Here is a 27353-nt window from a genome sequence, read left to right as displayed (position 1 = left end):
AAGGCAAAGGGCCTTTTAAAACCCTCAATAATGGACAAATTTTGGTTCTCGAAACACTTTTTCTTTCAGATGTAGAAAATTGCGTACTTAACATTATTTATAGGTTTAAGTTTTAAAAATATTACATCGATCACAAAACAAACGTACAAAACATTGCCATCTTAAGGGAACACTGCATTGTCAAATTAAAGGACCAAATCACTGTGAATTGAAAGAGGATGTTCCAAAAAATCTTTTTTAAAAGATACTAATGTTGATCAACAAAAAAAGTTAAATGCGTGTAATATAAAATCCAAATTTTTCAAACTATTACCCAAGGACAAATTCTAGGTCAAGAGAGAGAGAGAGAGAGAGAGAGAGAGAGAGAGAGAGAGAGAGATTTTCTCTACGGTATATCGTGAAATAAAGTCGTCGAGATTACAGTAATTGGACCTCTGTGTGTAAAAGCAAAGTTTTGCTTATGACCATGCATTAAAAGTTAATGTCCTTTTCTCCAGCAAAAAACAATACTTCGATCTTTGATGTAAATAAATAGCTACTGGTAAGTAAAAATCTGAACACTGGCCGCTGGATTATGAGCGGGGTTGCTGAAAGGATGCTCAATTCTACCCTAGAATATGTATGGAAAACTGTTTTAAATGGGGGGGGGGGGGGGGCGCAAGCGGGGTTTGCGAACTTTGCATAATTAATATTCTAATATAAATCATACATTTGCTGAAAATTATATGACTATAAGTAATAAGAAACCATTCTTTGAATATTATGAGATTATGTTTAATTTCGGTTGGGGCGTGATCATATCTATCATAAAGCCCTTCGGGCTTTACGGGATTTTTATGACGCATCGACAAAAATTATCACGTCATAATAATCAAAGAATGATTCCTTATTTTTTTTTAATAGTTAAGATTCGTTTTACATATTGTGTACCTACCTCCCTCTTCCCTCTCCCCGAGTTCTTGTACGAGAACTTTTAGCTGTGCGATTTGGCCCATGGGCCTCTTATTTATCATAGGATAGGAGTGTTGGTGTTTTTGACAAAGAAGTTTTTTGAATGTTATTTTAATTTGATCGTATAAAGTCAATTGAATGTTGACAAATGTTTGATGTGGACTTCATTGCTAAACACTTTCAAAGAATCTACATTTACACCCAATTTTACCCCAAGCTTTCAATGCAAAACGTAATGTACGATGTTTATGTTTAAATTTACGAGTTTTTAAAAACTCAATAATCTGATATTTATTGGAATATTAATTATTGACAACAGACACAGAAACAGGAGAATTGTGTCCAGGGACTAGCTCAAAACCACTGAGTAGGCATCGAGTTATTTACATAATCAATAACTGCATGGTAGGAGTACCAGTGTTAAATGATCATTATTAGATCTTTTTTTTATAATATGATCATTCATGTATCAGCTTGGAAATGGATTTTACATTTTTATTGTTTAAAGACCAAGAAGTGTTGAAAGCCCCATAATAAAAACAGATCAATCATTAAGTGAGTTTATTTATGCATCAACAAAAAGACATTTACATCAACAAACACAATGTTCTATAACACAGTAGCTGTTGATATCTTAAATGAAATGGAAATCACTTGATGTGCATAACAACACAAATTAATATGTGTTAAGTCATCCTTTATATCACAGTTATTTTTATAAAAATTTTGAGATGCTGTTATGACCTTGACCTATGGCCCCAGGTCACACTCAGCCTGCTGACTGCTCAGTTTCGGTCCTTTTCCTTGTGTACAGTTTCCTTTGCTTGGCATCCTGTTCAGCCTTCAGTCTCTTCTGCTCTTCTATGATAGCTTGTTCCTGAATCTTAGCAACCTCGTCCAGAAACTGGAAAAAAATCAGATTGAGCATTACACATTTTACTGGTAATATGTCATATGGAATCAGAATTTATTCCTTTGTTTATTATATCACAAACTTTAAGATTAAATGTGATGGGACATCTAAAATGGAGCTTTATCATGCTTTGGGTTTTAATATTTAACCCTCTGTGTAAACATAATAAAAAATGCATATCTTCTATTTTTCAACAAAAAAAAGGATGATGAATTGTCAAATAACCAAGGATGATAAAGGATTTTTAAATCGTAATCTGTTATCAAACACACAAAAATTTTGCAGCATGTCATCAAATTTGCAAGAAACATTTCAATAATTGATTCCAGTACAAAAATGGCTTTTCAATAAATCAAAGTCTGTATAAGATATCAATGTTTCTGCAATACCACATACACAGAGCAATGAATAAACGAAAAGATCCCAAATGGGTATCCCACAATGACTGTAAATTAACTTGAACATAAATAACAAAATCTGCAAAAAATGAACTGGAAATGCATGCACTATCATTAAACATACAACAGATTTCTTGACAACAGTACTTGTGGTACATTTTCATCACTAAGCATGCAGTTTCTTCACACAGGACAGCCACTGTAATCAAGTTACAACTAACTCTTAATGACTCAGAAGTGAAGTGAAGACACTTAGGATTTAATTATTTAAGTGTTTGACTTTTTTTTAACAAGTTTATTGTATTGCATTGTCATAAACCCACAGCCAGTCTCACATATGGTGACTGACAAAAGGCCAGCTTGATGAAATTTTCTCATCCTCATGAATAATTCATGCCTAATCCCATTGGCTCTTAGACAGGTTTATGAAAAACATTTCATCAAATATATCATTAATTACACATGTACTCATTAACAATTGTATGTTTAAATTACATGATCTTCCTTTTCATACCTCCAAAATCTAAAGAGTTTCACTTTTTCATTACTGGAATAATGAACATTCTTGCAAACAAGAAGAGTTCAGTGATTTGTCACAATAAAGATCAGTATTTATACATTGTAAGTGCATGAAAGACTGAACATGGGTTTCCAATGATGTTTGTAATTAAAAAAAGATATGTAAGAGTTGCAAAATCATTCCCAAATTAATATTTAAAGATAGTCCAAACAATTTCAAGGTCTTTGATCTTTCAATACAGATACATTACAAATACTGATCATAATGAAGAAGTTTTCCTCTTGGTTTTAATTCTAGTTCATTATTATTTCATAAGGACAATCCGATTCCATTCCAGGGCGAGCCTTCTACATGTACCTACCTCTGGTTTGTTGTGGTCGCTCTTAGGATCCAGGGGTCGCTTTGGATCATTGACCCAATCCATGAACAGCTTCGCTCCCTGAGACTGAGCAATCACATGGTTCTAAAAAAACAATTCAGAACTCTTGTCATATGATTCTAAAATAACAATTCATAATTAACTCTAATCGCATGGATCTCAAATAACAAATCTTATATGAAACATTCCGAGCTTTGTATAACAGAAATCCAATGGTGATAGCAGAGAACGAAATAAAAGTTAACAATCTTTATATCAGAAAAAAATCAATTTTGATTATGAGATTTAGACACTATATGGTAACCTTCCAATATCAAAGTTTCTACATCATTAACACAATAAATCCAAGTCTGTTACTCACCAGCTCTTTACTCTTCTTCTTGGCCTCTGACATTTCTTTATCTTTGATGTCTTTTGGATTCTCCAGGGGTTCATCATCTTTTCTCTTATTCCATGACTTGGGGTCTAGATACCAGGCCCCATATTTAAACTTCACCCAGCTTGGTTCATACTGACCAGAATACTTCTACAAATTTTAAATATTTTAGAAACGTTAATTATTGACAGAATTTTTGAACCAGACTCTGTTCAAGTACAGTACCAGTATACAATTCTAACTTTAAAGGTACAATTTCATTTATGAAAGAAAGATAACACACACTCTCTCTTTCTCTCTCTGAGATAAATTACTGTCTGTGTTTACCAAAATTATCAATAATATCTGAAAATTTCCGTCCTAATAAGGTATGCTGAATTAAATATTTTGCTTCTCAATCAAACCTTAAAATATTTTTATCATAAAAGCAATATTTCATGCAAGTGTAACAAAGAATATTTTTGTTTTTCTACTAAATGATTCATTTTCAAATATTAATTTACATATCCACTAACCCATTTTGTGGACTTCTTCTCGGGTGGGGGTATATTTTTGTTGGTTTGTTGGTTGGACACAGTGGCCTGTTGTCTGAGCTCCTGGGGGACGTTAGTGAGTTCCACTACATGGATCGGGACGGACAGAGCGGGCTTTGTCTCGTACCCGCTGGCAAACAGACTCATGATGGTCGATTCCTCAAACTTGTTCTGGTCCCCGCCCAGACTCTCTGCCACCCAGTCACAGAAGTCCTTTGTCACATTCTTAATGTGTTCCTCCTACAAGATATGTCATAATAATGTATCCCTTTATATAAATGTTCTTCCTACAAGATATTGCAACAGTGTGTGCCAATACATGTACAGGATATGCTGTGACAGTAAGATTTCCCTTGACCAAACATTAATCAATATTGTTCCTGGTATTTCAAAATTTTATTCTTTAATTACTTAGTATTTGAGCATCAGTCTTTACAATTTTAAACACTAATTGGTTTGACTTACTCCCTAAATGACTTCTCCACCATTTATTATGTAACATTTTACCTGTGACTCTGATGAAGCAGATTTGTCAGATGATTTTTTCTTATCCTTTTTGTCTTTCTCATCTTTTCGAGGGAGCCATCTGTATGGATTTCTTATTCTTGGTTCATCTGAGCTGAAAAAGAAATGGAAAATTTTAAGCATCATAGAAATTTGGTACTATAGACACTAAAATCTATAATAGCTTCAATAATTTAAACAAAATTTTACATGATTACCAATGGATTTGTGTGTTGAAATTAAGACGAAAGCAAAATTTTTCATGTTCTTATTATCAGTTCATCACCAACTAAAATTGTATGGAAGATTAAGACAATTAAAACAATCGTGTCTTCATTTTGAATTCAAACTGTATTAATAAATAGGTGTTTTATCTTACCCCTGACTCTGGCCTCCCTCTGATTTGACTACATCTTCATCCCTGTCCTTTGGTGACCCTTGACCTTCCTCCTTAAAATCATCTTCCTCTTCTTCCTCATCAAGCTGATCTGAGAAATCTTCATCTGGATCAAGATTCATTTCTGGATCTAATATATCAACAATGTCCTCAAATAACTGCAAAAGTAAAAAATTAAAAAATATAGATTAATTTATAGGGCATTTCAATCACTGACATTTTGATACAATTTCCTTAAATATGAACAGGAATCACAACAGATATCTGACCCCATGAATCTTTGATACATGTATGTATTTATATTTAAAATTTTTTAAAACTTCCTTAAAATTAACAAAAATAAATATACCTTACAGATAACTAAATATCAAGGAATAATCTCTTTGGGTTATCGTAAAATTGCAAAATATACAAAAAAATACGAATACTTTTACAACATACCTCTGGAGGGACACTTTCTTCTAAATGAGGATACAGCGCTAGAGGATGTAGCACCAGACTGTACTCTATCTCGTCTATGTGGTCCCTCCTGTTTTGTTGAAGGGGGGTAGATCGAGAATAACATATTTGGTGTTTACTGAAGCGATTCCTTACTGCTGGTTGCTTCACCGGACTAATATTTTCACTACTTCCTGTAAGATTGGGGCCAGGACCCTTAGAACCCTGAAAAAATATATAAAGCAAGATTTAGGTTGGGAGACCTTTCGAAAATCTCACATTCACATGCCTACGAAATTCCCTGTTTAGAATAAACCATACCCATGTAATTGTTTGTATTACAGATAAAACACAGCTATATCTACCACATCAAAAGATGTCTTATTCTGCAATATTTATGTGCAATGCATGAATGTAAGTGGTATAACAAACCTTTATTAACACTTCTCCCTTCACTGGTGGTGGTAGACCATCTCTGAAGTCATCTAACCCATCTTTAAGAAAAATCCAATTCTTTCCTACCAGTGACTTAGATGTGTCTTCTGGTTTTAAAGATTTGATGTATTTTGTTTGTAGTCTTTCTTTGTACCTTTGAATTAAAAAATAACAAAACATATTTTCATGACTATGAGTATGACATAAATTATGTGTGTATATATATAAATGCAAACATGTAGTCTTGCACCGACGAAAAGAAAATTAATAGTCAATAGTCATATATATGATATCGTTTAAACAAAAACAGGTTTGATTTTTTTTTACAAATCGTGTGTCTCGTTTAAATTTTGGTTTGTTTTTATTGGCATCGCCTTACATTTTCACTCGTATCTTAACGACTACGGTCATATTTTGGTGAACTTTGTTGACATAATTAACCTTAAACCACACCAAGTAAACATGCAGATTTTTGAAATCGTACCAAGGTTTTTCTCTTATCTTTGTCCCCGATTCTGTGTTAATTAGAGCTAAATCATATTTATGTTCTGCCATTTCGGTTCGACGGCGGCCATTTGTTTACACCGAAGTACAGTTAACGGAAAAACTTCCGCGACAAATTAAAAGGTGTAAGATTTATCTGGCATTCCACATTTTTTAAAAATATATCCATAAAATGATATCATTTTACTCTTATAAGTAAAATTTAAACTATTTTAGCTTTGTTAATTGAAATATGCAGTATTTCTTTTTTAAAAGAAAATAGTTCCGCTCACGAATGTTGTCAAGGAAAACAATAGATTGGAGGGAAATTTAAATTTCCTTTTATCGTTATGAAATGTCCATTGTCTCTATGGAGTTAAAGATGGGCTTTTAATATAAAATTACAGGTCCCTGTTAAACCGGATACACTGTATAATTTAGAATAGAATTGAAAACGTGTTGGTATATTTCTTTTAAAAACTTTTTCTCAAAAACCATCTCGCCCGTGAGAAATTATAAAGCTGATATTTGTGTGGAAGCATCATCAGGTAGTGTAAATTCAAGATTTAAGCTCACCTGAACCGAAAATTCAAGTGAGCTTTTCTGATCACCTGTTGTCCGTCATCTATCCGTCCGTCAGTTTAAATAGTTAACTTTCACATTTTTGACTTGCTGTCTAAAACCACTGGGCCAAATTTAATCAAAATAGTGCAAAGCATGTTTATGTGAAGGTGATTCTAAATTGTTAAAATAAAGGGCAAATCCCCTTTTAAAAGGGAGATAATTGCGAAACTGGCCCTTCGTTTGATCAAACTTGAAAGCTCTTCTAAGGATGTTTAGTTGAAATTGACTTTGTGGTTCTGGAGAAGGTGAAAATGTGAAAAGTTTACAACAACGCCAACGACGACGACGAAAGACAACGGACAAATTTTGACAAGAAAAGTTCATTTGAGCCTTCGAATCAGGTGAGCTAAAAAGTACTTTCGAATAGCAAACCGCAGAAACTCAGATTGTTTTGATTCAAAAATCAATTTTGTTGAATAAATACAAATCTATAGAAGGGTACTTTTTAAAATTCTTTAAACCAAAGGTTCCCAAGATATTTTTGGGTTTTCTTTGGTGTATACTATCAAAACCAACTCATGCTTAACTAAGACTAACTACCGGTACTTTACAATGATTGTCGACTACACTAGCTTTAGTCAATATAATTATGGTAAAGTGTTTTTTGTCTTCTTTTTTTTGGGTTTAATTTTAACTAAAGACTAACTACCGGTACTTTTCAATGATTGTCGACTACACTAGCTTTTATTAGTCAATATAATTATGGTGAAGTTTTTTTTTGTCCTTTTTTTTATTTTGTTTGTTTTGTTTTGATTTTTGATAAGTAAAGGCCAGTTTCAATGGTTCGTGGCTCTCGCTCTTTACACGGAATAGAATTTTGAAGATATGGCGATTAAAATGTATTTATTATGTTATTATAATTTTTTTTTGGCTTGTCAAGATTTTTGACAAGTCTGCCTCCTTTCAAAAACGATGCCAAGTCCCCGATTTATAAGTTTCCGAATTTAAAAATGATCGGCAAAATTACAAAATAAATGTTAAGAAAAACAACAAAAAATCTGCAAAAACCGTCTGTTTTTGAAGTGTTAAGAATGGTCTGCCATACCAAAATCGTCATAGAAATGAAATTTTGAATATGAAATTGAGTGCGCATACGTGTTAAATATGTTTTCAAAATTCAACTTTTCAGATTACGGAAAAACACCAACCGCCGTATTAATCAACCTTTATAAATCATTGTTACGATAAAAATTCTTTTTTGAACGAGAAAGGACATTCCAACACAACTTCGCTCAACATTTCAAAATCCTGAATTTAACTCATTATTTTTCTGTCTTACAATTGTACGTGCTTTTAAGATATTTTTAATACGATTCATTAGAAACTCGTGTATTTAATCGTACTGAATATCTTAATTTGTGGTCTCCGTTTCTGTCGAAAACTGACCAACGTGGAATAATAGTTGATTACAGTACCCTATGTTTGTCAAACATTGATTATACTTTAAACAGTGCCATGCAATGTTAGTTAAGTTGGGTCAGTGTTGCACACTTACCATAACGCACAACAAAATGGTGATTTAAAAAGATATAACCTCAAACAAAACATTCTATAGTAGGTGCACAACAGTTTTATTTTGAAAGTCTATGACAGTGTACAAGATTTAATATGCAGAGACGCAAACATACTGAAACAAATATTTTTAAATAGGGTCTTCCGTCTAAATTGTAAAATTATTAAAAAAAAAAATAACCAAAAAGAACGAATGAACTTGATTGATTTCCATGAAATTTCTAAATTTCTAAAAAAAAATCATTGACATTATAAATTACAGTTAATGTTTTCTAAGAATGACCTCTATATAATGTATAAGGATCCCAATATATTCTTTCCTTAATATCTCGAAAAATATAAACATGTACATTCTGAACAGTTCTGGACAATGATTATTATATATGAAGAAAAGCTAATGGGACCAAACCTTTTTTATGATTAGTAATAATGCCAAAAACAATTTTGGTCAGGGTGAAACAAAAAATGTCTTCTTAACTGATGGTATCACCTTATATTACTGGTCTAAGACGGAAGACCCATGTGATATAGTTTCTAGTTTTCACTTATTATACAGCAGGTACCAAAAATACGTGTAATAGGTAAACAAAAAGTTTGGTGAATTGTAATATAATAATTTATAGTTTATAATTTAACTATAGTTCAACTATGAAAAAAGACACAACAGTTTAAAACCTTGAACACACATTAATCATATTAATGCTAATAATTAACACACACTTTACTAAAAAAACAATAATAAGAATAGAAGAACAAGCATGTTCATTTCATATATTCATAAGCTTGGCTGATTAAAAAGAATGGCGCTATATTTGCTCACAGCTATAAAGAAACTAATAATTTACAAATACTGTCTGAATCCAATAAACAAATCAACTACAGCATTTAAATACACAAATTATAAAATTTAATTCTATAAAAGATCCAATTCTTTTTTTTTTAAAGAAGGTAATATGTATTGCACATTGACCACCCAAAGGGGAACAATCATATGCAGTAGTTCCTTTAATTTTTGTAATTGTTATATTTACCACTGAGGAATAGGCTTATTCAAATTATCTTAAGTTTTTTTTACATTTACACCTCTCACATTTTTGTCATTTTTAATCAAAATTTGCAATGTTTACACTAGGCCACATATAAATATAGAACACAGAATTTGTTTTATAGACTGCTTAACAAATTAATCTATCAATATTTGTTTGTTTGTAGCTAGTTTCTTTAAACATTAACATGATATTAAATCTCCACAATTTAAATCTGAAATAGTATTCATTCTATTTTACCTTTTCAAAAATATTTAATTAATCATAATTGACTGTAATCTAGTTCTAGTAGCATTATCATTTATTTCAGACCAAAACTGTGTCAGCTAGTGTAACTTTTTGGCACCAGACCAGTAAATATAAGTTTTATTTCTGAAAATTGTTTAAAATTCTTAGTGTTTTTTTTTTGTTGTAATGATCTAATTTTACCATTTAGCTTTTATCATGCCTGCTTTGACATAGCAAAATATGTGGATATAACATCCGATATTGTTTGCTAGAAGAAAACTTTTTACATTGTAAAAAAATGTTGGACACAAGCAAAAAGGTTACAGGTTCACTCCAGTTTTGTAAATTTTGTGATGTACACTAATTATGTTTTAAGGTGGTTTGAGACACCAGCTCTAGCCATTTAATTGATAGAAATATTCCTGACATTGAGTCAGACTACATTCTGAGCACCTTTGTCTATGGCACATATTAGATAACAGGTTCAAAACCAACAGTACATCATTGCAAACAATTCTGATATCAATCCTAGCTTCAACAATACATATAAACTGCTTTAAAATACAAGTGAATATAATCCCCCTATAAAAATGCACCATATTGTATGTGTACACTGTTAAGGGTAACCTTAACAACATACTTTCTAAAATTTAATGCAATAAAAGATTATATATCATTTCATTAAAATTCCATATGCCATTAAAAAATTACATAAGTCCTTCAAGCAAAAACAAATGCCTTTAAAATTAGGAAATGTCCTCAGCTTTCCATGCATATTAAACACATCTACCAGTAATATTGAACAAAGCAAACTGTCAACTCAACATCCATTCATTTCACTATCTTGTAACAAATCAACATAATATATATACATAACTATCCCAGATCGGGCAAATAAATCAAACAATTCTCACTTCAAATTAGACCCTTGCTCTAGAATCAACATACATGTATCTGTACTATTTGAACTGAGAAACTTCATTTCATCAGAATAAAGGGGTTTACCCCTTAATGGATTACAAAATCGCAACAATGAAGTAGTATGATATACTCCTCCATAATGAAATGTCTATATCGTCACAAAAGGGGTTGACCCTAATGATTCCCAATAATTGTACTACGCATGTAGACAAATTATTGAAATCATACCAGTAATTCTCTTCATTTAATGGACCAACTTTTTACCCTATAGCACACAACGTGCTTGGCGTAGTTCACATTAAATGTCGACAAATACAAAGACAGTTACATGCAAGGACCCTGCCAAGTATAACTTAAGTAATTTTTTCATATATATTATAGTCATGTTGGGTTTTTTTTCTTTAAAATTTTTTAAATTGGTCCAAAAAAAAAAGACAGCAAGTTTAATAATTGCATGTTACATTAGAAGAAGAATAAAATTCACTTTGCCTAAACTTGCTAAATCTTATATGGTCTTAGATAGGATTTTAAGTAGTGAATTTGGCTACAAATCATATTTACTCATAGATACCAGTATGCAGTCAAAGAAAAGACATGTTATTGTAATACAGGTACATAGTTTTATCTTCATAATGCAAAATTAAAAGTGACTGCTTGAATTCTCTGACACTCATAAAATTGTTTTCCAAAATTTTAATAATTTTTTAACATTTCAGAATTTGGAAAATAAATTCCTAGGTTAATTCATTTTGACCTAGCAGAGTCCTTATAATATAAAGCAAAAACTGTACCTGACATGTACATGAATAAAGACATTCACAAATAACAAAGCATAAAAAAATTGTTAGTATAACTAATTGACATTGATTACACTTGTGCATTAATCATATATCTTACAATATTATCTGTTGAAGCAGCAAATCCAAATCTACACATAAAACTACATGTATATCACTTTTACAATCTAAAAATTAATTAAGAACCAAGCGTATAGAATAAGATACTCTAATGTGTCTAACAATGTACAAGAAATTTCAAACTACGGTAATAAACAGTTAATTTGTTCTCTGAAGTCAAAAACGTTAACACCGGTAAAACAAAATCAGAACATATCCTCAGAACTGCCATACAACGTTAACATAATGCATACATTGTGCACTATGGCTCATTTGAGCCAGCCTGATCTAAAGCAATGAGAACTTTTTCATATACTTTCCGATCATGTTTCTGCAATGAGTTTTTTAACTCATGAAAAGTTATCTTCCCCCTTTTTTTTGTAATCAGCAGAAGCATCTGGTAAGAGGTCTCTCTGACATTGCTATACTTTTCGTTGTCAATCTTCACGGCTTCTATGTCGGCTTCCTCCATCTTAAAGTCTCTGGCCACTGCAAGGAAGAGGTGTCCAGAAACGAGTTCTTTGGATATAGTCCATAGATTGCCTTCTGTAAGTCTAGAGTTTGCTAAAAAGCCAAAAAAAAAGTGTCATTGTGCATTTTAAAAAGCTCTACAAATATGATATCACTAAATTATTTTATGAAGAATGAATTTCATCAAGATTTAGAAAAAAAAAAATTGCTTCATCGATTCCCAATAATTGTTAGGTTTAGCTATGTCTGGTACTAATGAATTGAAATGAATCAAATGCACTAATGAATTAATGAAATATTTTTCAAAAAATTAATCTAATTTTGAAAGATTTACTCTATATAAAGACCCATTTAAGGAGATTTTGGAATGGCATATTCCTCCTTGATAAAATTTTAGAAATGAAATTTTACTTTGGGCAGTAGCTGGCATTGGATGATCCTGTGGTAGTTCCTGAGGGCTATCTGTCTTCAACCTTTCATCATTTAGGTTAGACAACTGTCCTTCCTTTTGAATCTTAGTGGGAGAGATTTCTGGAGGTCCATCTGTTTCCAGATCCCCTTGTTTGGTCTTGTTGTTAGAGCTGCAGGTATCATGCAGAAGATCCATTTCATCTGGATTTGCTCCAAGCGTTTGAAGCTCAATAGGTTTTTTCTCAAACTGAGATTCACAGCTCTTTTGAAGCAGAGGTTGTAAATCCAATTCCATATCAATCTTAACATCCTTGCTACTAAAACGTGAAACATTTACTTTGAAATCAGCAGCAGGCTTTATCACACAAATTGATAATTTCATACCAATCTCCTACTAATGCATATTTCAAATGAGAACCTTTAAATCGATCATATCGCAGTGTAATTTATTAATACAATGTACTGTAAATTCCTTATTTTACGTGAGTACTTAATCTCGCGATTCCTCTGTTTTGCCCCAAATCGCGAGAATATAAAATTGTGAGCACCAACTTTTTGTTTTGATTCATATAGTTCAAAACAGTCTGAAAAATAAGAGCAAGATTTTATAATCTGTGAGGACTGCTTCTCGCGATTTTATGAGGCAATTAATTCCTTGCATTTAATAAGGAATTTAGTCAATTTACGGTAGCTAAATATGAAGATGACAATATTTAGGAAGTTTAGCATAAGAATTAAAAAAAAATCTTCAATAGTAAATTCCAAATTGGCTTGGTAGTATCATAAAATATAATAGTCATAAAATATTCAATTAACTTGTAAAAAGGTAACCTGAGTGATTTAATTGTGTAAGTCATAAAAGTATAAAAGAATAATACTGGTACATGTACTTACAGGTCACTTGATGTGGACTTTATCACTTCAGAATCCACTTTTCTCTCTGATTAAATAAATTGAAAAACAAATATTTCAATTTTAATTTTTTAAGCTGCACAATAAATATAACTATAAAAGATACAAATAAAAGATATCTTTTGCAAAATCTCCTCAAAGATTACTGACATTTATGTACTCTTGATTTGCATAGAAAGAACCATGCAAGCTTAACAAATTGTGTAAATGTTGGAAACTAAGACCATCTATGCTTTGATCTCCGTTTTAAGTAACTATGAATTACATGGGAATTGTTCAATTACTGATACAACCACTGTACGACCTACTGTATTTTTAGTATGACACTTGCTTTATTTAAAAACAGTAGACATATGTCTAATTGTACATGAAAATTAAGGTCCATGCAGATAGAGGAAAGATGAGCTAATACAGAGGTTGAGATTTCAAACGTGTACGGGTACGTGTACGTGAACTAGGGGAATCAACTAAATTCTTCGCGTATTATGTCATCAGTTTTTGTGATGACATGGTTTCTACACGTTCTCTAAACTTGTAGAGTGTCGTCTACACGTAAGTACAAATGTGTAGCTTTTTACAATAAATAAAATCTTATTGATGAGTGAATGTATTCTTGTGATACATTATATAGATTTTTAAACTTCATTTGCATGAAAATTGATAAGAAATTTATCATTTATTTGGAACTAACTAAATAAATTCATGTCACAAAACTGCATCGATTTACGTACAGGTTTATATCCTACAAGTTAAGAAATCCCAACTGATAAATTACAAAAACGTGTACATGTACGTGTAGTTTTAACACACGTACCCGTACACGTTTTAAATCCCAACCTCTCTAATATTTCAATTACTGACGATTGATCTATAAAGATTTATCTCATGTGAATATACTATTAAACAAAACAATATAAAAGTATAAACTATCATAGGATGACTATAATTTTTTATATCATTCTTGAGAAGAGTCAGACAGAGTGACAGATAGTACGTTGCCTGAGAGGCCAAGGGTGATTAGAAAATAATATTAACTATATGCTTGCAGCTTAGAAAAAGACTTACCATTTTCTTTATTACAGCAGAATTTCCTTAATGATAAATACACAAACAAGATAAGTATAAGGACGAACACAGTGGTACAAATCATCCCAGTAATAGTTATGCTGTCATTAGAGTCATCATCATCTGCAAACGTCAAGGAAATAATTCATTTTCTTAAATTTTCAATATACACCATCATTTAACTGAGCAATTAAGCTGGCCTGACAACATTCAAATGAAATTATCATAAAGCATGTTGTATTTTAAATAGCCAATAAAGGAATAATTCTATGTACCGGTAATTTATAAGAAAAAGTCATTACGGGTAGATAATAATTAAGAGAAATTTGAGCACATTCTTATTTTTTTCTATTCACTACCTATATACCGGTGTCATATAATATTTTGAACCCCGCGATATATTGAACCCGGGTTCAAAATATCGCTGCGATATATTGAACCCCCCCATAAAATATTGAACCCAGGTTCAATATTTTATGGCCGCGATATTTTGAACCCCACTCTATTTTTCATTGGTATTGGAGAGGGGGTTCAAAATATTATGGACACGATATTTTGAACCCCCTACCTTTTTCCAATTCCCATTGGAGAGGGGGTTCAAAATATTATGGCCGCGATATATTGAACCCCCCTCTATTTTTCATTGGTATTGGAAATGGGGGTTCAAAATATAATGGCTGCGATATATTAAACCCCCTACCTTTTTCCAATTCCCATTGGATAGGGGGTTCAAAATATTATGGCCGCGATATTTTGAACCCCCCTCTATGGGTATTGGAGAGGGGGTTCAAAATATTATGGCTGCGATATATTGAACCCCCTACCTTTTTCCAATTCCCATTGGATAGGGGGTTCAAAATATAATGGCCGCGATATTTTGAACCCCCCTCTATTTTTCATTGGTATTGGAGAGGGGGTTCAAAATATTATGGCCGCGTTACATTGAACCCCCTACCTTTTTCCAATTCCCATTTGATTGGGGGGTTCAAAATATTATGGCCACAATATTTTGAACCCCCCTCTATTTTTCATTGGTATTGGAGAGGTGGTTCAAAATATTATGGCTGCGATATATTGAACCCCCTACCTTTTTCCAATTCCCTTTGGAGAGGGGGTTCAAAATATTATGGCAGGGATATATTGAACCCCCTCTATTTTTCATTGCTTTTGGAGAGGAGGTTCAAAATGTTATGGCTGCGATATATTGAACCCCCTACATATTTTCCAATTCCCATTGGAGAGGGGTTTCAAAATATTATGGCCGCGATATTTTGAACCCCCCTCTATTTTTCATTGGTATTGGAGAGGGGGTTCAAAATATTATGGCTGCGATATATTGAACCCCCTACCTTTTTCCAATTCCCATTGGATAGGGGGTTCACAATATTATGGCCGCGATATATTGAATCCCCCTCTATTTTTCATTGCTATTTGAGAGGGGGTTCAAAATATTATGGCCGCGATATATTGAACCCCCAACCTATTTCCAATTTCCATTGGAGAGGGGTTTCAAAATATTATGGCAGCGATATTTTGAACCCCCCTCTATTTTTCATTGCTAATTGAGAGGGGGTTCAAAATATTATGGCCGCGATATATTGAACCCCCAACCTATTTCCAATTTCTATTTGAGAGGGGTTTCAAAATATTATGGCAGCGATATTTTGAACCCCATACCTATTCCCAATTCCCATTGGAGAGGGGTTCATAATTTTATGGCTGCGATATATTGAAAACCCTTCTTATCACTGGCTATTGGAGATCTAGGGGTTTCAAAATTTAATGGCCGTGAAATTTAATTATAAATAATAATGCCCCCCCTTCTTTTATTGCTTTTGACCCCCCCCCCCCCAAATCTTTTCTTCATGCATATACAGAATTCAATTTTTTTTTTTGGGGGGGGGGGGGGGTAGATGGGAGGGGGGGGGGGGGGGTATAATTGTGCTTTTATTGTCAGTCTGTAATAAAACATATTATGAATGAAAATCATATTGTTTTTGGTGATTCTTTTTGTTACCAAGAAAATAGGGTATCCTTGGAGGTTACTCTAAATGGTAGTCCCCAGGTGGGAGAAAAGGGGGCTAACACCTGTGTACTGCGTACACACCGGTGGTAGCTAGGTAAACATTAATTGGCTCCCTTCATAGCTGACTTCAGCCTGTATAATATCCCTGTTATGTAATACAATTTGGGAATTGTGAGTTTCTACTGATCAATTCATTTGTGACCGCATCTGCCATGGACTTGGAAGAGTACCATGATAAGAAGGGTTTTCAATATATCGCAGCCATAATATTTTGAACCCCCTCTCCAAAAGCAATGAAAAATGGAGGGGTGTTCAAAATATCGCGGCCATAATATTTTGAACCCCCTCTCCAAAGGGAATTGGAAATAAGTAGGGGGTTCATTATCGCAGCCATAATATTTTGAACCCCTTCTCCAATAGCAATAAAAAATAGAGGGGGGTTCAAAATGTTGCGGCCATAATATTTTGAACCCCCTCTCCAATGGGAATTGGAAATAGGTAGGGGGTTCAATATATCGCAGCCATAATATTTTGAACCCCCTCTCCAAAGGGAATTGGAAATAAGTAGGGGGTTCAATATATCGCGGCCATAATATTTTGAACCCCCTCTCAAATGGGAATTGGAAATAGGTAGGGGGTTCAATATATCGCAGCCATAATACTTTGAACCCCCTCTCCAATAGCAATGAAAAATTGAGGGGGGTTCAAAATATCGCAGCCATAATATTTTGAACCCCCTCTCCAAAGGGAATTGGAAATAAGTAGGGGGTTCAATATATCGCTGCCATAATATTTTGAACCCCCTCTCCAATGGGAATTGGAAATAGGTAGGGGGTTCAATATATCGCAGCAATAATATTTTGAACCCCCTCTCCAAAAGCAATGAAAAATTGAGGGGGGTTCAAAATATCACAGCCATAATATTTTGAACCCCCTCTCCAAAGGGAATTGGAAATAAGTAGGGGGTTCATTATCGCAGCCATAATATTTTTAACCCCTTCTCCAATAGCAATAAAAAATAGAGGTGGGTTCAAAATGTTGCGGCCATAATATTTTGAACCCCCTCTCCAATGGGAATTGGAAATAGGTAGGGGGTTCAATATATCGCAGCCATAATATTTTGAACCCCCTCTCCAAAGGGAATTGGAAATAAGTAGGGGGTTCAATATATCGCGGCCATAATATTTTGAACCCCCCTCAAATGGGAATTGGAAATAGGTAGGGGGTTCAATATATCGCAGCCATAATACTTTGAACCCCCTCTCCAATAGCAATGAAAAATTGAGGGGGGTTCAAAATATCGCAGCCATAATATTTTGAACCCTCTCTCCAAAGGGAATTGGAAATAAGTAGGGGGTTCAATATATCGCAGCCATAATATTTTGAACCCCTTCTCCAATAGCAATAAAAATTGAGGGAGGTTCAAAATATCGCAGCCATAATATTTTGAACCCCCTCTCCAAAGGAAATTGAAAACAGTAGGGGGTTCAATATATCGCAACCATAATATTTTGAACCCCCTCTCCAATGGGAATTGGAAATAGATAGGGGGTTCAATATATCGCAGCAATAATATTTTGAAGCCCCTCTCCAAAAGCAATGAAAATGGAGGGGTGTTCAAAATATCGCGGCCATAATATTTTGAACCCCCTCTCCAATGGGAATCGGAAATAGGTAGGGGGTTCAATATATCGCAGCCATAATATTTTAAACCCCCTCTCGAATAGCAATAAAAAATAGAGGGGGATTCAAAATATCGCAGCCATAATATTTTGAAACCCCTCTCCAATAGAAATTGGGAATAGGTAGGGGGTTCAATATATTGCAGCCATAATATTTTGAACCCCCTCTCCAAAGGGAATATTTGAACCCCTTCTCTAATAGAAATGAAAAATTGAGGGGGGTTCAATATATCGCAGCCATAATATTTTGAACCCCCTCTCCAATGGGAATTGAAAATAGGTAGGGGGTTCAATATATCGCAGCCATAATATTTTGAACCCCCTCTCCAAAGGGAATTGGAAACAATAATATTTTGAACCCCCTCTCCAATAGCAAAAAAAAATAGAGGGGGATTCAAAATATCGCGGCCATAATATTTTGAACCCCCTCTCCAATGGAATTGGAAATAGGTAGGGGGTTCAAAATATTGCAGCCATAATATTTTGAACCCCCTCTCCAAGAGGAATTGGAAATAGGTAGGGGGTTCAATACTAGTATATCGCGGTCATAATATTTTGAACCCCCTCTCCAAAGGAAATTGGAAACAGTATGGGGTTCAATATATCGCGGCCATAATATTTTGAACCCCCCTCTCCAAGAGCAATGAAAATTCGAGAGGGTTTCAAAATATCGCGGCCATAATATTTTGATCCCGGGGTTCAATATTTTATTGGGGGGTTCAATATATGGCAGCGATATTTTGAACCCGGGTTCATAATATCGCATAATATATTGAACCCTGGTTCAATATTTCGCGGTATCAAAATATTATATGACACCGGGTATATAGTTTTGAGAAAAATTACTGAAAATTGAATTGTTTTTAGATGTTTAAAGAATTTTTTTAAGTGTATGAAAATCAAAACTTGCTTTCATGTTGTTTTTCTGGATCTAGTTTTGTAGTTTTCGTGATATTTTGTCTGAAGTAGAATAAAAATATATCATAAATTCATCATGCTGAACATTTAACTGAGACATATTGCTTGTGAATTAATTACAATAAAATAATACTAAACAACGCTTTACAGTACGCTACAAACCTGGGGGTAGTTGGTCTGACTCCATCACATACAGTGTCACTAGTTGCTGTACACTGACTGACCTGGTACTGGTTGTACAGCGTACAGTTCCTGCAGGGTTCACACTTATAGGACCGTTTATCACTGTAGGTCCCCGACTGACATTTCCGACAAAGTCTGCATTCTGTGGGACCTTTCTCTGGATCTGAATGTTCAATGTTCCAGTCCTACAAAATAATTGCAAAAATGATCTATCTATTGCATAATATCAATTGCATTTTTTTAAATAACAACAAACTGTCCGATTCATCACCGACATTTTATATAGGATTATGTATACAGGAAAATGAGGGTTTTCATTTCATATTTAAAAAATTACAAACATACGATTTTCTTTAAATTTTCAGCTATGGAAGGTTAACGTATAAGTAAACTGTTTGCCAAATTAAAACGAAATTGATCGGATGGTTTTTAGGCTATCCGTCCTCATAGTTTGATCCTATAAACGTGCCGTGCCAGCAACTGTACATTATAGAATTGTATAAAAGAAAAGGTTTACGAATCAAATTTAATTTTATTTGTATTAGAAGAAAAAATACATTTCCACTCACACAGAACGTAGACGGGTCGCGTATATGTTTTTATTTAGCAAATTATAGTTTTGATTTTAATTATTGACGCTGTTGTAGAAAATGCACGATGTTAATTTTTGTCAATTGTTACGTCAGAGTATCAACTGACGTCATCCTAAGACGTTGACTCCGACGACAATAACGTCGATTTTAAAGAAGCGGCGAAAAAATTAAAATACTTCTGACGATTCATTTCACTTAAAATAATTTTTTGATAAGTAATTTTTCTGAAATAAAAACGTTACATGATAACCTGTATCATTGAACATTTTACTTTAAATTTGTGTTTTACAACAGTAATGTGCAATACCCTGCGCAGAGGGCCAAAATTTTAAACCCGCTACCGACCTTAAGTAAGATAAAGAAGGCAAAATACATGTACCAGTGAGTGTCAGTTGCCTTTTCAGACACATCAGTGTGGAATTCATGTTTTAAAAGAAAGCATATACATGCCACTACAGAGTATTAGCACTAGGCTTCATACAATATCAGACCGTGTGCAGAAACTTTAGATTCTCAAAAGCTATGAAACTTTATCCGTAAGTTATTCATTTAAGTGAATCCACAATATTAATTTTCCACAAACCTGTTTAAAAATTGGCGCCCACAAATTCAAATACAATTTAACAATGTGGGTATATACACATGATGTACTGCACTTTAGTCAAATTCAACTTTAGATACTTCAGGGATACATGTAGTAATATTCAATTCCAACTAACTGCTTCAAATAGCACAAAACAAATGTTTACCTCTAAAGATATTGCCTCCTCTCCTTGGAGACACTCTTCACACTGTAAACATGTGTCAGCCTGGGTGTGATAATATTTATGGTCCTCCGGATCACACATGGGCTTTCCTCCCACCCCCTGGATGCTCCAGACCATAAATAAAAGAATCAACACTTTGAAACTCAACATTTTTTTCTCCTGAAAAAGATAAACAAAAACTTTGCAATCAGACTACAATTCCCTCACTTTTACATCATATTTTACTTAATCCTTACGATTTTGAAATTCAATATCAATCTTTATTGAAATCAGCTTTAACATTTAATTTTTTATTAATATATAAAAAATAAAACAAAATAAAACAAGAGGCCCACATGCATACCTTGACAGTCACTTAAGTAACATAGGTATATATAGCTGTCAGAGAGTCTCATGTTTGTATTTCAAGCTTTATTTGGAGTCTAAACCCTAATCCAAGACTCCGGTGGCTGACCCCCCCCCCCCCTTTTTTTTTTTATCATTTAGTGTATGAAAACATCAATTATTTTTAAAAAAAAGGGAGGGGCAAGAGTCAGAGGAATCGCAGATTATTTATACATGTACCCTAGCTAAATACTGTAAACTTAAGGGTTATGAAATTCACAATTTAGGTAAAGGGCTTTATGGACATCATAACCATAATGATTATTTATCTCCCCCTGCTGTGGAAGTAGAGAGGAAGATTTTCTATCAGACTAGCAAGTACATAATTGTTCACTATATGGCCATACCTGCCCTGCCCAAGGGCCTACATGTACACCCCTTACTCAGGAATTCACAATTTAGGTAGAGGGCTTAATTCATAGACATTATCATCATACATTAGTAGAAAAAGATTTCCTAAGATTTAATACATTTTCATTTTATGGCCACATTGGCCCTGCCTTAGGGTCTGAACCCCTCACCCAGGGACAATGATTTTCCCAGTTTTGGTAGAGAGCTTCATGGACATCATAACCATGGAATTATTTTTTCCTCAAATTTAAATGGGAGCAAGCTAGGTAAAAGATTTTTCTAAGATTTAATACATGTTCACTACACTAATGTCAACACTGATTACGCATGTAAATGATCGCGTTTTAGCAAAGGTAACTCGGGTAAAAACATGCATGAGATCCTCACGGTTCAGCTTCTCACTTTATTAACACCGGCTTTATGTACCAGGTATTTGTATTTTTTAAAATGGTAAAAATGTGATTGATTGAAATGTAAAAAATTAAATCCTTTAGGAATCATATAGTCATGCGATTTGTGTGTTTGTGTGCATTAGTAAAAACCTTCTTTACATAATTTGTTATGCATTATTTATTCCTCAGCGATTTCAAAATTAAGAAAGTTTTAATTTGTGAATTTCATTTCAATTTTCTAATATGAGAGAAGAGAGAGAGGTCTTCCATATTTGATAATTCTCTTGGTGCATGGTCAGAGCACCAGTGCTGTCACGCACAGAAAGTGTTTAAGTTATGTAATATTTATACACAGGACTGGTGTATCCACAAGGATAACTTTTTTAAATGTGCTGTGCTTTTGATTTTCAATGTACCTGTCTGAACCATGAATAATTTGTGTTTATTCTCAGGCAGTCTACCTATTGTAAAGACTGTAAGTGCATACATGTACAATGTTTATTGTCACATTCATATAATAAAATGTTATTAAAATTCAGATCATGATCAAATGCCTTATATTTTACCTTTTTCTGAAAACGGCTACGTGTATCAATACTAAACAGAAAATCTTATTTAGTTAAAGAGAGAGACAGAGAGAGAGAGAGAAAGAGAGGGAGAGAGAGAGAAGATAGGCCTAGGAGAGAGAAAGAGAGAGAGAAATCTTGCCACAATGATTCAATTTTATTTTTTAACATCAGTCTATGCGAAAGTTTTTTTTACCACATAGGACATTCAGTCCTATGTAATCAATGAACAGAAAGGACCAAACCAAATTTTGTCTGACCGAGAAATTTGCAACCAGATATTGTGTATGTGAATTTAAATTTCGTGACTGAGTAAATTCTGGTCAGCTATCGTCTATTATCTGATCAGGATCGAAGTTCAAGTTATTTTTACTAAACTCTCGGTCAATGTTATGTTTGAAGAAATAAACTTGTGAATAAGTAGTTTAAATTAAAGCTGCTTGGTCAGATTTTGAGGCATATTTTTTTGATGCAATAAAAACATTGATTTTGTGTTGTATATGTATTTAAATGCATGAATATTCTAGGAGTTGAATTTGTTAAACTTTGAGGATGTCCTCTCTTTTCGGTGACATCCATATTTTCCGCATCTTTGTGTACATATACATTGCGCATGCGCTAAGACCACCTCTTTGTTTTTCCGTTTGCCCAAAGAGAAATTATATTTATCTATTTTAAATGCTTATGACTTTAAACAGAGATTGAATCGAAGGGCGTTATTTGGTGAAAGTTCATATATTTTATGAAATTTTGTATTGCAAAAAAGAAATCTGTGTATTTTTTGGGACAGAAAATCAGGCCAAGCAGCTTTAAGCTCCCCTAGGATTTAGATTAAACAGAGACAGGATGGCAGAAAAAAAATTAAAAGAAAGCCTAAATTATTGCAGTTTTCATTAAGAAGAGAGGAAAGAAAACTGACAGCAATTAAAAAGATGGAGGATAAAAGTATAATTAGTCAAGCTCAAAACTGGACACTGAGACATCGGACATTCTGGTCCGGTGTAAAAAATGATGCATCGGACCAGAGGCGCTGCACATCGGTCAGGTCCGACGTCTTTCGCATAGACTGGCCAATGTTTTTTTTAAATTATATTTTGTTATATATTTGTATACTTTATTTAACATACCTGGGTAATAGCTGCAGGTCTGTAGCTCCCGGTCTGAGAAAAATTCGGATGAACGACCTGGGAGCTACAGTGCCACCCATTGTAAAAATTGTGCATTTATTGAGCACAAAAAACATGCACTGGTGTTGGTCTGATCAACCTTATTTATACGCAAATTCTGTGAAAACAATACAGAAAAGGTGAACACCATATTGCAAGACCTAAGATGCATCCACTGACCAATCTTAATATCCAAAGCCTTAACATATTATCAGAAATAAAATAATTGGAGAATAAAGTCAACAATAAATAATTATAAAGTGAAAGGACTGTGACCTTGACAAGTGGATGCTTACTTGGAATAAATATCACAAAATTAATGTAGCATTGTATTTCTTTTATGAAATTTTTTAGAAATATTTTCCTTAATGTATTTCTATGTTGAACTTTAAAGCCCTCTTGGGGCCCCATTATTGGTCCAGTGGGGATGGGGGTCACTGTTTAACCAATTTATAGTCAACACTATCTGATGATGCTTGCAGTGTTATCTCCACTCAATCTTATAGCGGTTAAACAAAGTATATCTAGTTAGTTATTAGGGCTGGGACGATACTGTACTTGGCCGATTTGGTACATATCACGATACATGAGATGCGATACGATACATATCAAGGTACATTGCAACTAAATGAAAACATGAATAAGGGTTAAAAATTTATTCAATATGTCGATGTATTACCGCATCTCCAAAAATAAAAATAAAAAAAAGTTCGCCTAGGTATCGTTGTATTAATGGTATATGTGTTGATCAAAATATCGTCAAAATAAATACCGTGATGCACCGGTGCACCGGTGCATCGGTGGATCGTCCCATCCCTATTAGTTATTCTGATATAATTTTCATTCATTCATTCTTAATTTCCTCTTTCCAGAGATTGTAATCAACACATACATATCAAAAATATATTAGTAATAATTATAATATTGTGACCCTGTTCATACTGATTTCCCAACCTTTTACACCTGGTGTACATTTGTTTAATTGGTTGAATCCACTCTTGTGTGAACACAATAACTGTCATAAAAGGCATTATAGCTGCATTCAATGCACACGGGTGGCTCACTTCTTTAATAGCTAAAAGCTACCGATATTCATAATTATTCTGAAAAGCTCACTATAGTCTGTCCCAAGTTATTGCTTCCATCGCTTTTGATGATTTTTGATAAAATTACACAGACCTGTGAAAGAAATACAGTTGAAATCATTAAAAGGGAATATATCCAAGATATCTTCATTGAACAATTATCCCTTTCCACTCAGAAAAATTCACAGGAATGAAAACAGATTCCTTACGGAGATTATAATGGGGAATGTTTAAATCTTTTCCCCATTCGGAATACACTCGGAATACATCGCGCAATTTTTTAACGTTATCATCCGGGCTTATTAATGGCTGTTGCAATGCAAAATTGAAAATTGAAGCGGTAGAGGGGGCGTTTCAAAACAGATAGTCTGCATGGACATTATTTATATTAGTGGATGAACGTAGTTTGAGCACAAAGGTATTTACTATTATTGAAATATCAAGCAAAAAGTGGTAGAAGCAAAAACTCGGGACAGAGTATAGACCTTCGGTTCAGGTGAGCTAAAAAACACCAGGCTAAATACGTAAGTTCTGAAAACGATGCATGTGGTCCTAACTAAGTCTAGAATACAGTATGGGTTTGGGGAGTTCAAACCCTCTATCTTTATGGAGGGGTCTCTAATGCAGACACCTAACTGTTGAAGTTCGACAACAAAATGTAAACAAACTGACAAATTTTGGGGGATTCCCCGCTGGAAAGACTGTCGTATGTACATGACATTTCGGCGGCAACGTACCAGTGCTTGACTGGCGGATTAACGCTAGTTATGTTTGGGAGGTAAAAAAAAAACCACAAATAAAAATTACTAAGAAATGTTGATGATCAGGATGTCATAACTGACACAAGATATGCTGTCGGCAAATGTTTATGGAGAGCTTCCTCTGTATGAAAGCTATTTTTAGTTGTGATTCAACGTCCCCGTTATGTTGCATAAATCCCCATGAATCAAGTTTACAAATGACTTTAAAATTCTTTGCAATAGATATCTCACCTTAGCAAACCCTCGAATCCTAATTATTTGGCTCTAAGAAAGTCCAATGGTACTTTTCCCTGCGCTCTGCAGCTCTATAGACTTCACCCGTGACGTCAATGATATCACAAGACTTATTTACAGTACAGCGCCAAAGTATTTCACATTGAAATGTTGATTAAAGCCTACACTCTATAATAAACATCTCTGTAATTTTTCAAACATCTTCACGATTTCATTTTTGAGATTTTTTAAAACTGAAGTATAAATTTAATTTATCATTAATTTATCGCTTCTAAAAAAAAATTAATAACACAATGGGAAGGACTTCTGGAATAAAACTGTAGTTATTTCAACAAAAAAAACGGGTCAAAAATATATATAAATACCTACCGGTATGTGATAACGATTTTTGTGGCTTAGGGACGCAGCAGTATGAAATGTATAACAAATAATCAATTTAACCAACAGTTGACAATAAATTATTAATCTGATAAAATGAATTATCAATAAGGCATTTATAATTACGATTTGTTATGAAAATACAGGTGTTATGTTATCAAAATCATCTTTAAAGTAGGAAAACTTTTAATGAACTGTATTATTTAAAACATTGGGGGGGGGGGTGTGGAGTTATGCTTTAGCCTCGGCGTCGGCATCCGGACCTCACAGGTTAAAGTTTTTTAAGCAAGTCCTGTATTATTAGACGATTATTACTAAATTGTAATATCCTCACCCAAGTCAAATGTGTGATGCATCTGAGCATCTGAGCATACAATAAGCAGACTTACATGTAGATACTGAATCGGCAATATTTTCGTGAAGCAAAAACCCAAAATGTTTCCTGTAGTTATATTAACCTGTGTTCCTTGGATTATGCTGGTAGAGAAGCAAAATTGATGTCTTAAAATCGAATGAAAAATAATACATGTATTGATGCAAAACTTACTCAAATGCATGAATGATGTCTTTAAGATTTGGTTACAAACCAGTTTTGATAAATTATTTATTAACCACTCTGGTTATATCTTAAAAGAGATGCAGAGCATACGTAATATTGCATTTTCATAAAGAAATCTTACTTTAAAAAGTGTGGTGTACACACGTCACAACAACACACATACAGGGCAGTAACCATAACCTACATGAAATAACGTTAGTTGCCTTCTTTAAGGAGGCATTAATTAATCCTATGTCTACAATAAACATCGTATACTAGCGGAATAAAGAAATTGTGCATTATAGATTTAGTATAATTTTTCTATATCTATTGTTTGTATTTATAAAAGAAGATGGGGGAATAAGATGGCGCAAATGCCCATTCGGTTTAGTAGTGAAATACAATTTTAAATTTATTTTCCCCAATTAAATCTATTCAAATATATTATAATACAACTTTGCGAAAGCAAAATTTCTAACTATAGTCAGTTTTTAATATATTTAACAAAAAATAAGAAAAAAAATATTGTCGGAAATTTTGGTGGTATCGAACCCGTAACATAAAAACCCCAAATATATACCGTTAGCGTATGCCAGGTACTCTAACCACTGAGCCATTTCAGACACAACAATGGTGGCTATTTAAATATTATGTGTGACTAAGGTCACGAATTACCGGACTTGTACTATTTTTTAAATACGTTCAGTTGTTGGGATACAAAATGATATATTTAATGTATAGTGGGTCATCTCTCCACGTTTTTCTTGATTGAAATCGGTTTGTTTTCCATTAGACCTTAATTAGACTATGAGAAATATATGGAGCACAGACCCACTCTATAAAAGAAAATGCCTTGAAGTTCTAAAAAATGACAATATTTGCAGGTTTTGATACGTATACGCCTGTTTGAGTCAAC

The 27353-nt window shown here is 33.6% G+C and overlaps 3 protein-coding genes across 3 annotated transcripts in view; 1 reads left to right on the top strand and 2 right to left on the bottom strand.

Moving 5' to 3' along the window:
• Positions 1-27353, top strand: part of LOC128156214 (FAD-dependent oxidoreductase domain-containing protein 1-like) — a 312439-nt gene that overhangs the window by 1676 nt on the left and 283410 nt on the right. The window lies entirely within an intron of this gene.
• Positions 1499-6448, bottom strand: LOC128156217 (protein FAM47E-like). The gene is made up of 9 exons (XM_052818274.1): positions 6329-6448; positions 5842-5998; positions 5413-5634; positions 4954-5129; positions 4578-4689; positions 4053-4310; positions 3523-3687; positions 3144-3245; positions 1499-1855 (listed from the first exon to the last, which is right to left on the bottom strand). Exons 1-9 carry the CDS (start codon positions 6397-6399, stop codon positions 1721-1723), a joined length of 1398 nt encoding a protein of 465 aa, XP_052674234.1. The 5' UTR covers positions 6400-6448; the 3' UTR covers positions 1499-1720.
• LOC128156222 (tumor necrosis factor receptor superfamily member 27-like) lies at positions 8499-25603 on the bottom strand. The gene is made up of 8 exons (XM_052818281.1): positions 25519-25603; positions 20565-20741; positions 19202-19407; positions 19032-19081; positions 14414-14536; positions 13331-13376; positions 12437-12753; positions 8499-12118 (listed from the first exon to the last, which is right to left on the bottom strand). Exons 2-8 carry the CDS (start codon positions 20730-20732, stop codon positions 11817-11819), a joined length of 1212 nt encoding a protein of 403 aa, XP_052674241.1. The 5' UTR covers positions 20733-20741; positions 25519-25603; the 3' UTR covers positions 8499-11816.

Source organism: Crassostrea angulata, chromosome 7, assembly GCF_025612915.1.
Source record: "Crassostrea angulata isolate pt1a10 chromosome 7, ASM2561291v2, whole genome shotgun sequence".
Classification (NCBI taxonomy): Eukaryota; Metazoa; Mollusca; class Bivalvia; order Ostreida; family Ostreidae; genus Magallana; species Magallana angulata.
The sequence above is the reverse complement of the archived record's forward strand: the minus strand, read 5'-3'. Positions and strand labels throughout refer to the sequence as shown.